The following is a 12,500-nucleotide window of genomic DNA, read 5'->3' as shown; positions in this document are numbered from 1 at the left end:
CAACCTGAAAGCTCTCACATAGATGACCCAGACCCTAAAACACGCACACACACACGCACACACACACACACACACACACACACACACGCACACGCACACGCACACGCACACACATCTCTGCAGGTTCACCTGTAAGCAGCAGATGAGCAGAGGCATGTGGGCGATGATCACTTTACTGGATGTTTTAGACTGAAGTTTCTCCGAGAGTTTAGTGCACAGATTCTCCGCTCCTATAAAAGGAACACAATTCATTATATATTAGTTTTTTCTAACGCTATATTATTACTTCATATATCTATATTTAACTACAATTATTTAAAACTAGAGCGGCACGGTGGCGCAGCGGTTAGCACTGTGACCTCACAGCAAGAAGGTCACTGGTTCGAGTCCCGGCTGGGTCAGTTGGCGTTTCTGTGTGGAGTTTGCATGTTCTCCCTGCGTTCGTGTGAGTTTCCTCCGGGTGCTCTGGTTTCCCCCACAGTCCAAAGACATGTGGTACAGGTGAATTGGGTAGGCTAAATTGTCCGTAGTGTATGAGTATGAGTGAGTGTGTGTGGATGTTTCCTAGAGGATCCGCTGTGATAAACGTGCTGGATAAGTTGGCGGTTCATTCCGCTGTGGTGACCCCGGATTAATAAAGGGACTAAGCCGAAAAGAAAATGAATGAATGGACCATTAAGCATAAGCTTATTCATAACCTACAAAAGATAAAAGCAGTTAGAAGTTGCATTATAATAACATGCATATCAAAAGCCATCAGCTTTTCAGGATTTTCCATTGGATCACAACCCCTGGTGTGGTTACGTTAGATTAACGACACAGCAATAACGTCAGATGCAGAATATTGATGCATTCACCAGGTTCAACTTTCCGACACCTTTACGGCACTCGCATACATTAAAAATAAATCCAGGTCACGACTGAACATGGAGGATGATCTCCGAGTGGCGCTCTCCAAAATGAAGCCAAGAATAGACTTGTGCTGTAAACCAGTGTTTCCCAACCCTGTTCCTGAAGGCACACCAACAGTCCACATTTTCAACCTCTCCCTAATCAAACACACCTGAATCAACTTATAACATCAGAAGAGACTCCAACACCTGAAGTTAATGGGTCAGATAAGGGAGACATCCAAAATATGTACTGTTGGTGTGCCTCCAGGAACAGGGTTGGGAAACACTGCTGTAAACATTGTGCCCAGCAGGTGAGGTTTGTATTAAATTAAACATAAATAAATGACTATAAAAATATATAAGGTTCTTAGACTGTTGCATTTTTTGTGTTGTCAATATGCTGGTTGGGAACCCCTGATCCTGATCCTAGAGAACTGTTAGCCAGTGTATAGATTGCTGCATTGCTGTTAATGCTGATTGCGAATGGTCGGTGACAGACAGACCTTGCTCATCTTTGACAGCCCACACCATCAGGTCCACACAGGCTGCGTTTGCGTGGCAGCGGAGCTTCAGAGGACTGGCTTCACCCGGCAGACGCTCCTCATGCAGGACCCGCTGGATCTCAGACTGACTGCTGCTGAACTGCTCCAGCACAAAATCATGCACCTCCTTCACGAAACCCGCCTGCACGTCTGACAGGAGACAATAAACACAATTACACCAATCACAGCTGACCTCAGACCAGCAGGACACCGACTATGTTTACATGCAGCAAATTTCATCTATCCGAATGAACTGAATCTGATAGCAGACCTGTTGACATGAACTCTGAACATAATAATCTGATTCAAATACTGCATTAAGTTTAAATATGCTTTATACAAAATTAATGTATAAATAAATAAATAATGTATAAATAAACATTTAAACGTAACATAATATTTGAATCAGATTATAATTCAATATTTGAGTTCTGATTATACATGTTTAAGAAAGCTTGGGTTCAGCATAAAAAGTGAATGCTAGACTGTTACATGCATACATCATAGAATAAATACATATGCAATTTTATTTTATTTTATTAATAATAAATTTTTTAGGGGTTTTGGCCTTTATTGGGATAGGACAGTGGAGATTTTACAGACAGTATGCAGAGCAGAAAGTATGCAGAGCAGAGATGGGAGAAGGCAAAGGCCCTCGAGCCGGGAATCGAACTCGGGTCGCCGTGAGCAATGTGTCGACGCACTAACCTCTAGGCCAGGGGTCACCAATCTTAGTTCTGGAGTCCAACTTGCCCAAACACTCCTACCTGGATGTTTAAAGTATACCTAGTAAGACCTTCATTAGCCTGCTCAGGTGTGCTTGATTAGGGTTGGAGCTAAGATCTGCAGGACACCGGCCCTCCAGGAACAAATTTGGTGACCCCTACTCTAGGCTATTGGCGCCGACTACAATTTAATTTACTACAACAGTGTCCACTGTCTCTTTTCGGTGTTGGAGTTTTTGTTTTGTTATTTCTCTCCAAACTTTCTTAATTCTAATTTCTACTAATTTTTGACTTCTACTGTATTTGTTTTGTTTTAATTCTATTATTTATTGGGCTACTTTTAACTTATATTTAGGTTACAGCACATTTCTAAAATGAATTGCTTTATTTAGCAGCCTAATGAAAATATACAGCGAGCAGTTTTACATGCATTTATTAAAGGGCACATAGGTGACTCCTTTTTTTTAGATTTAATAAGTCTTTTGTGTCTCCAGAATGTGTCTGTAAAGTTTGAGCTCAAAACACCCATCAGATTATTTATTATAGCTTTCTGAAGTTTCTATTTTATAGCTTGTAACAGCTTGTTGCTGTTTTTTTGTACTGCGCCTTTAAGGCTAGTCTTTCCCGCCCACCGTTTCCACGTGCCTGTCAGCGTGCCTTAATCTGTGAATATCTGTGAATGAATATCTGTTGTGTTAATATACAAAATAAACCTGATTTAACCTCCACAAGTGTCTCTTGTAATTGTTCTGACACGCGGCTGTGCTGATAAAGTAAATCTGAAGGGAAGCGCTGTACTTCATTACACACATGCTCTGTTTTAAACGTAAAACTCACTCTTGATCACATTTGATGATGATTGATGATCCTAGCGAACTGAACACACCTTTTATTCCCGGTTGCTTTGCGCTCGTCTGGTCTTGTTGATATGATTATACGCGTTACTACGGACACATGTTAAAACGCAGCTGTCAATCAATTTGGTGGGCGGGGGGACTGCATTCCTACATCAAGTCGCTGTCGGTCTCAAAACAGCTCCAATTGGTCCACTGTTTTTATGTTGTTAAATTGAAAAAAAAGGACTGGGTGTGTTTATATCACCCCAATATGACGGTCTATACACTATACCTACACATATGTCTGTTCAAACAGCTTGAAAAGTAGATTTTTCACCACAGGTGCCCTTTAAAATATGCACATTGCACTGTACATGTACTACATGTACAGTACCAGTCGGATTCAAGTGTATACATGGTCATTTTTTGCTGTTGGATTAGATTAGAAAAGGAATAAACTAGTCAACTTTAAATTAAGAGGCCTTAACTAATATGTACTTACACTGAAATTTATAATTGGTTAGAATGTACTTATACTGCATTTTTACATTGTACTTCTGCTTGATTAATACATGCATGTAACTACATCTGTAATTAATTTGTGGAATTACGTTTATAATTACACTGTTGACCATCCCTTACACCTTAAACCCAAACCACCGAAGCTGTCACTAACCGTATTCCACCTCAAGAGCACCAGAACTGTAGTGCAATGCAATTGTAACACATTAAGTACATTGTATTTATATTCTGATGTAAGCACATATTAGTTAAGGCCACTTAACATAAAGTGGCACAGAATAAACTACGTCTTCTAAGCCGGTCGGATTTAATGTCATTGTCTACATGGACGTTTTGAATCGGATTATTTGGGTAAAATTATTTGGGTTTAAACCAACAGTACAAACCAGCTTTGGATGAAGTACACGTCAATCAGTATTAAAAAATGAGTGCAAACAACACAGAGTTTAGTCACCTTTCATGTAGTAGAGCGTGTCTCTGAGCATCTTGAACATGCTGACGTACAGCGGGTCGCTGAAGCCTTTGTAGAACAGATCCATGCCTGTATTCGCCTTAAACGGAAATGAAAGAATTGGTAAGAGCAGAAAAAGCAAACAGACTTCAGTGTCTGCTTTGTGAAAATTACATTTTTCCTTCAAATTGGTATGAAGAAAGACGTGACTTTACCTCTGTAACCTCAGTCACTACAGCGTCCAGAGACTTGAGGAACGAATCTGACACAAACTGCTTCACCTGCAGCAACAAGACAAACCACTTGATGCTTTATACAATACAGACTGATAACTACAGTTGAAGTCAGAATTATTAGCCCTGCTGAATTATTAGCCCTCCTGAATTATTAGCCCTGCTGAATTATTAGCCCTCTTCTTTATTTTTTTCCCCAATTTCTGTTTAACGGAGAGAAGATTTTCTCAACACATTTCTAATCATAATAGTTTTAATAACTCATTTCTAATAACTGATTTATTTTATCTTTGCCATGATGACAGCAAATAATAGTTGACTAGATATTCTTCAGGACACTTCTATACAGCTTAAAGTGACATTTAAAGGCTTAACTAGGTTAATTAGGGTAAAGTTAGGGTAATTAGGCAAGTTATTGTATAACAGTGGTTTGTTCTGGAGACAATCCAAAACTAACATTGCTTAAGGTGGCTAATAATATTGACCTTAAAATGGCTTTAATATAATTAAAACTGCTTTTATTCTAGCTGAAATAAAACAAATAAGACTTTCTCCAGAAGAAAAAATATTAGAGGAATTACTGTGAAAATTTCCTGAATCTGTTCAACATCAGTAGTGAAATATTTAAAAAAGAAAATGAATTTCACAGGACGGTACAAGGGGTATAATAATCGTATTTTCAATTTGTAACGTACCAATCCTTCAATGTAAACAGTCTGTTTTCATCAAAACAGTGCATAATAAATAAAGATTTTTTTCTCTTAAAAGAAAGAGTCGGCTCTGAATCGCTTTAGTGAGTCATTATATTTTCAAATCTTTTGTCTGCTGCCAATCTGCAACATAATTAAAGTAACTCATTTGCATAAACCCCGCCTCCCACGACACACAAACGCTCTAAAATGGGCGTTTCCTTTCTGAAACAGAAAGACCAATCAAAACAGACTTGGCCAGCTGACCAATAAGAGAACAGTTGGCTTTTGGAAGGATGAGGATCTTACAGAATATTAGAGGAAATACTGTGAAAAATTCCTGAATCTGTTCAACATCAGTAGTGAAATATTTAAAAAAGAAAATGAATTTCACAGGAGGACGAATAATTCAGACTTCCACTGTATATAAGCTCATTCGGACAATATTATAATAAGTTTTTATTACACAGTCAATCCTTTTGGACTCTCAGGATGGGATTGTGTTGTTTTTTATTACTTATAATCACACACCTCTTCTGTATTATTATTATCTGTAATAATTGTATGTACCATCTGTAAGAGGCGTCTCAGCAGCTCCAGCGGGACGTTTATTTCTGGTCCGCTGGCTCCGCTGAACAGAGGAGACATGGAGAAACTGGAGCTGACCGTCGTGAAGTAATAATCAGGATTCACTGCACTCCCGTCACTCAGATACGACCCTGACAAAACAACCATCAGATTTACACTTAATCACAGACATTTCTGAACTAAAAACCATGTGTGAGTCATTAAAGGGAAAAAAATCACTTTTATAAGGGGTTTAAACACAGTTGTGTCAGCAGTGTGTGAATATATCCAGTCTCTAATAGTAAAAGTGTATTAATTATATATTTCAATAATCACACGTGATAAAACCAGTCTGCAGAAACACTTTGATTGGCATTCTCCCTTCGTACAATGTCAGAGAGCAAAAGCCCCGCCCACTAGTGCCCATCTCTCCCTCATTAGCATACACAGCCCTGAGTGAGAAGCAGCTGTTTTGAATCTCCTGCTATTCTAATGGATACAAATTTTTAGCTCCACCCCTTTTCCACAATAGGGCTGAGAGCACAATCTCATTTGCATTTAAAGCGGCAGTTGCCAAAATAGCACAGGGTCAGTTTCAGAGAGTTAGAAAACATTATTTAAGGCAGTATTTTAAGCTGAAACCTCACATAAACACTCAAGAGACATCAGAGTTATTTAACATCTTTTAACAAGGGGTATAATATTCATATTTTCAATTTGTAACGTACCAATCCTTCAATGTAAACAGTCTGTTTTCATCAAAACAGTGCACAATAAATAAAGATTTTTTTTCTCTTAAAAGAAAGAGTCGGCTCTGAATCGCCTTAGTGAGTCATTATTTATTATTTGCAACATAATTAAAGTAACTCATTTGCATAAACCCCGCCTCCCACGACACAAAAACACTCTGAAATGGGCGTTTCCTTTCTGAAACAGAAAGACCAATCAAAACAGACTTGGCCAGCTGACTAATAAGAGAACAGTTGGCTTATGGAAGGGGGAGGATCTTACAGACCTTACGCTCAGAATTGATTCAGATTAATCATATTGAAATTCTCCCAAGATCCCTCTATCATTAAATGCATATTCTAAAAAAAATGACAATGTTTTTTGATCTTATATACATTTAAACCTGTTGTAGGAGACTCCAACACAATATTAGGAGACTTTAAAATACCACATGACCTGCTCTTCAATAGTTTCTATTTGATTCAGTTTTATTTCACAATTAAGACTAGCTGAAATAAATGTAGCTGTAACATAGCTATTCTTAAATGTAAAAGTCTGTAAAGTTTTTCATCAAAACAGCGCATAATAAATAAAGATATTCTCTCTCAAAAGACAGAGTCGGCTCTGAATCAATTTAATGAGTCGTTACTTGTTCAAATCTTTTGCCTGCTACTGATCTACATCATGATCAAAGTAACTAATTAGCATAAATACGCCTCCCATGACATACAAACTATGAAAGGGGCGTTTACTTTCTGATATCAAAAGACTAATCAAAACAGACTTGGCCAGCTGACCAATCAGAGAACAGATGGCTTATGGAAGGGGAAGGGCCTTACAGAACTTAAGCTCTGAACTGATCCAAATGAATCAAATCCAAATCATCGTCAAATGATTCGAATATTAAATGCATATTCTGATAAAATGACAATGTTTTCTGATCTTAGATGCATTTAAAGCTGTTGTAGGAGACTCCAACACAATATTAGGACACTTTGAAATACCACATGACCTGCTCTGCGATAGTTTCTGTTTGATCCAGTGTTATTTTACATGTAACACTGAAATAAACGTATTTTTGCATTTGTAATGTATTTGTAAATGCATTTCAGTTAACATTCATTTCCCTTTAGGTTTAGTTTTTTGGTTTCAGTGAGTTAACTATACTAATTAACTGTGAGGACATCACTAACACAATAAACACTAGTTAAAAACCTTTAACCATAGAATCAAAACAACCCTCCAGCCACTCATAATAACACACACAAACAGAATTACAGCGACGAACAGCTGAAAGCACAGAGAAATAAAGAGGTTTATTGAGAAAGAAGTGCATGAACTCTGAACACAGAATCTGCTGAGGAATGTTGAGATGTTAAAACCATTTGTTCGCATCAGAGATTAGAGATTAGACACACAGCAGACCTTAAATTACCTTCAAAATACTGCGGTCCCGGAGCTGTTGGAGAGCAGGGCGAAGGTCCACCGCGGTCCGGACTCGCCTGAACAACAAAACACAGCACTGAAATGAATTATACTGTGCATTAAAGAAATAAAATTCTTTCTGGTCTTCGTTTATTGCATACTGTCAGGAGCTCCAGTCAAACCCTGCACAATAACTGCACTTTTCTGACTACCACCTACTTTTAGTTTTAACATTGTGTAATGCATATTGGGTCACAATTTTTTTAAGGTACATTTTTTGCTATTAACAAACCTTAAACTAGGACTTTTGCTTCAATAAACTCCAAATTTTCTGCTTATTAATCGTTATTAGGGTAGAAGTTGGGTTAGATATTAGGTAGGATTAGAGATCATGCAGAAAATGTACTTTATGAATACAAAGAAGCAGCCAATAACATTAGGCATGTAATAAGTAGGCCCACACAGAATCTTAGCACACAGAGTCCATCATTCAACCTATTTTAATTATTTATTTTTACATATTTACTGTAAATGTGTGCAAATACACTTACCGGCCACTTTATTAGGTACACCTCTCCAACTGGTCATTAACGCAAATTTCTAATTAGCCAATCACATGGCAGCAGCTTAATGCATTTAGGCATGTAGACATGGTCAAGACGATCTGCTGCAGTTCAAACCAGCATCAGAATGGGGAAAAAAGGGGATTTAAGTGTCTTTGAACGTGGCATAGTTGTTGGTGCCAGACGGGCTGGTCTGAGTATTTCAGAAACTGCTGATCTACTGGGATTTTCATGGACAATGGAAAATTGGAGAAACGTTGCCTGGTCTGACAAGTCTCCATTTCTGCTGCCATATTCAGATGGTCGGGTCAGAATTTGGTGTCAACAACATGAAAGCATGGATCCATTCTGCCTTGTATCAATGGTTCAGGCTGGTGGTGGTGGTGTAATGGTGTGGGGGATATTTTCTTGGCACACTTTGGGCCCATTAGTACCAATTGAGCATCATGTCAACGCCACAGCCTACCTGAGTATTGTTGCTGACCATGTCCATCCCTTTATGACCACAGTGTCTCCATCTTCTGATGGCTACTTCCAGCAGGATAACGTGCCATGTCATAAAGCGTGAATCATCTCAGACTGGTTTCTTGAACATGACAATGAGTTCACTGTACTCAAATGGCCTCCACAGTCACCAGAGCTCAATCCAATAGAGCACCTTTGGGATGTGGTGGAATGGGAGATTGGCATCATGGATGTGCAGCCGACAAATCTGCAGCAACTGCGTGATGCTATCATGTCAACCAAAATTTCCAGTACCTTGTTGAATCAATGCCATGAAGGATTAAAGCAGTTATGAAGGCAAAAGCGGTCCAACCCACTACTAGTAAGATGTACCTAATAAAGTGGCCGATGGGTGTACAGGGCACTTGTTTGGAGGAAACCCACGCCAACAAGGAAAGAACATTCAAACTCCACACAGAAATGCCAACTGACCCAGCTGAGACTCGAACCAACAACCTTCTTCCTGTGAGGCCACAGTGCTAACCACTGAGCCACCATGCTGCCCCTTAAGGTAAGTGGTTGCAAACTATTTATATGGGCTGAATTTAAACAAACAAAATAAATACAAGTTGAACATTACTAAATGTAATTTGTTTGTTTAAATTCAGCCCATGCAAATTATTTGCAACCACTTACCTTAGAAAAAATGAAGTAAATCCAATTAACGTTTTTTTAGGCCCAATCCCAATTCTACCTCTTAGCCCTTCCCCTTACCCCTACCCCTCGTTTTGCATGTGCACGCCAAAGGGTATGGGTGTCCTAATTCTCTTTAGCTTGAAGGCGTAGGGCTAAGGGGAAGGGCTGAATACCCCTTTGAACGAAGATTTTTCAGGACCACACTCGAAACCAAGGGGTAAGAAAATTTCCCAGAATACACCAGCCACAGCGGCAGCATTGCTGTTACGGAAGTAAAGAGAGCCACAAATTAGGATTTTTTTGTAATTATTAAGAATTTTTATGACAAACAAACACGTTTTAATATATTCATAACCGCGTTCATGTGTTACCGTCATGCTTTAAAAAAAAAAAAAAACGCTAAAAAAACTAAATTTCACGATCTATAATCCCTAATAAGAACTCCTGTACAGCAGTCCCACAACATTCTGACACTCAATGACACTCGAATACCCTGTCAGTAATGTCTAGTGGCTGAGAATGAGCTGTTTACAGTGTCTGGTTTACTGTTAATGTTGTTTTTGGTGTGTTTACATGATGAATATGGCCACTGTGTAAATACACAGTACAGTTACGATCTTATTGTCACATTATATTATGATAGCATATGCCTTCAGTGATTTCCTGAAGATAAATACCAAAAAATAACACAACTGGAATAACTACAGCAGTCTCCATCATCTGATCTCACATGAAGCAAGAGATCGCGATGACATGATGACGTGTGCAGGTGCTGTAGTGCTCTCCCAAATCTCAGGTGTAAATTTTGAAGCACTTCCCCTTAACCCTCAGTTGTAAGGGCCAAGGGGAAGGGGAAGGGCTACAAAAATACAATTGGAATTGGTCCTTAGTGTACTACAGCAATTCCAGTGTTGGATGTGACATCTGCAGTAAAAACTCAAAACAGAAATCCCCAGAGGAAGTATATGTTAACATTATATTGAATCATCTGTTTATATTTTCCAAAACTACTAAACACAGAGTTATGAGATCAGACAAATATCAATCTATAAACATGTTTTATATTTTAAATTAGTGTTACGAATTAAATTAAAAATCCTTAATCAAAAACAGGTTTAACTAAAACGTAACAAAAATAACAGGGATTAAAAATATAATCCCTGGTGCCCCCGCGCTCTCTCTCCGCAAAATATAAACCAAAACACAACCACTGAGAGTTAACAAGAAAATATAATTTATTTTACAGAAATAAGGAGCAAAAATAACATCGGGAGGGGTTCAGCCAAAATAAATGACAATAAACAAAGCTAACTAAATTAGATCAAACTTCCCTAGAAAACACAGGAGAAAACTAAAATAATAAACAGAAGGCACCAAACCTCCCTACCATGCTCCAAGCCAGACAGGGAGATAGACAACCGGGTTTCTCCGGTTAGAATTAACAACGTCACATCGGCATCTCACAAAACGCCACATAAGAGATATCAGCAACCAACACTCATTTTATCACTTGATCAAGAATATCTCCACTGAGATGGAGCGGGGAATCGAGAGAGAGCGGGGAGCCATCGAACCCATGCTCTCGGAAGGTTTAAATACAGCCGCCACCAATCCAAGCGCCAATCATGATCCGATCCAACGTAATACGCTGCACCTGCGCATACTGAGCGAATGAACCGCCAACTTATCCAGCACATGTTTTACACAGCGGATGCCCTTCCGACCGCAACCCATCTCTGGGAAACACCCATACACACTCATTCACACTCATACACTACGGACAATTTAGACTACCCAATTCACCAATAGTGCATGTGTTTGGACTGTGGGGGAACCCGGAGCACCCGGAGGAAACCCACGCGAACACAGGGAGAACATGCAAACTCCACACAGAAATGCCAACTGACCCAGCCGAGGCTCGAACCGGCAACCTTCTTGCTGTGAGGTGATTATTATTATTGTTGTTATTATTGTTATTATTATTATTATTTATTATAATAATGAAGACTACAGTACTTATAAATCATTCCTTAATATAAGGTGTATAATTAATAAGAATAATTATTATTATTATTAATGTTGTTATTATTGTTATTATTATTATTATTATTATTATTATTATTATTATCAATATTATTATTATTATTATTATTATTATTATTATTATTATTATTATTAATGTTATTATTATCATTATTATTTATGTTATTATTATTATTATTATTATTATTATTATTATTATTATGAAGACTACAGTAATTTTAAATCATTCCTTAATATAAGGTGATAGTTTTTTGGGTTAATATTTATTAACTCATTGAAATCCAAAGTCCTAATTAATAGCTAACATTGACAAAAACATCTGCAACAAATGTAGCTGCTTCTTTTTATGTTGGTTAATAATACATTAACTAATGTTTGCTAATGAGATCTTATTGTAAAGTGGTAAATGTTGTGCTTTATAAGCCCTTTGCTGTGTAACTTGTTTGAAATGGTTGTTTTCTTTGAAGAAGTGTGCAATAAATAGCTCTTTATTTATTTATTTTTTGACATGTTTATTTAAAGTTATTAGGATAAATCTACATGCGTTATGGATGCGACCAAAAAAGTCTGCTAGTTTACAGCATACTTTGTAGAAATTCGGTGAATTAAACTGCACAACCCAAAAGAAACTATGCTAATAATTTTTGCTTTTATGAGGGAAAAGCTTGGTTATGGATGTGACACCTCTCTGTTATGGAAATTGCCACTTGTGTGACTTAAATATACTGGTAAATCAAATATAATTGCTTGAAAACACTGACAGAGACACTTCTGAGTACTTCACTGTACTGTAAAACACTTCCTTACACACACACAAAAAAAACGTAGAAACGGTTTCGCTATCTTCGCTATCGCTAACTTAATTTTATTTTACGACAAGGTTGACATTGCTGGCTACATTTTTATTAATTGTAATGTTTCAGATTTTATTATAAAAGCGCATGTTACCTGTGCGTCGAGGTTAGTGGCGGTGCTCTTGCGTCTCAGCGTGTCGCTCTGGCAGACGGTCAGCAGTGAACTGGGCAGAATGGAGCGGAAGTCATTGAAGGATCTCCTGCGGACGCCTTCGGTTTCCACCGATCCGCGGATAGGTGTGACAAGGGGTGGAGCTTCACGGGGAAACAGCTGACAGAGGAGGGGCT

The 12,500-nt window shown here is 38.1% G+C and overlaps 1 protein-coding gene across 1 annotated transcript in view; it reads right to left on the bottom strand.

The window, feature by feature from the left end:
* pi4kab (phosphatidylinositol 4-kinase, catalytic, alpha b) overlaps positions 1–12,500 on the bottom strand; it is a 133,679-nt gene that overhangs the window by 91,614 nt on the left and 29,565 nt on the right. The window contains exons 6-12 of the mRNA XM_056463221.1: positions 12,307–12,500; positions 7,623–7,689; positions 5,462–5,610; positions 4,185–4,250; positions 3,973–4,069; positions 1,397–1,585; positions 130–230 (exon numbers count right to left, since the gene is read on the bottom strand). The exon at positions 12,307–12,500 is cut by the window's right edge and continues 75 nt beyond it. Of these exons, the coding sequence (XP_056319196.1) occupies positions 130–230; positions 1,397–1,585; positions 3,973–4,069; positions 4,185–4,250; positions 5,462–5,610; positions 7,623–7,689; positions 12,307–12,500 (863 nt within the window). The remainder of the gene's footprint in view (positions 1–129; positions 231–1,396; positions 1,586–3,972; positions 4,070–4,184; positions 4,251–5,461; positions 5,611–7,622; positions 7,690–12,306) is intronic.

Source organism: Danio aesculapii, chromosome 8, assembly GCF_903798145.1.
Source record: "Danio aesculapii chromosome 8, fDanAes4.1, whole genome shotgun sequence".
Lineage (NCBI taxonomy): Eukaryota > Metazoa > Chordata > Actinopteri > Cypriniformes > Danionidae > Danio > Danio aesculapii.
Note: the sequence above shows the minus strand (reverse complement) of the source record. Positions and strands in the feature narration are given on the sequence as shown.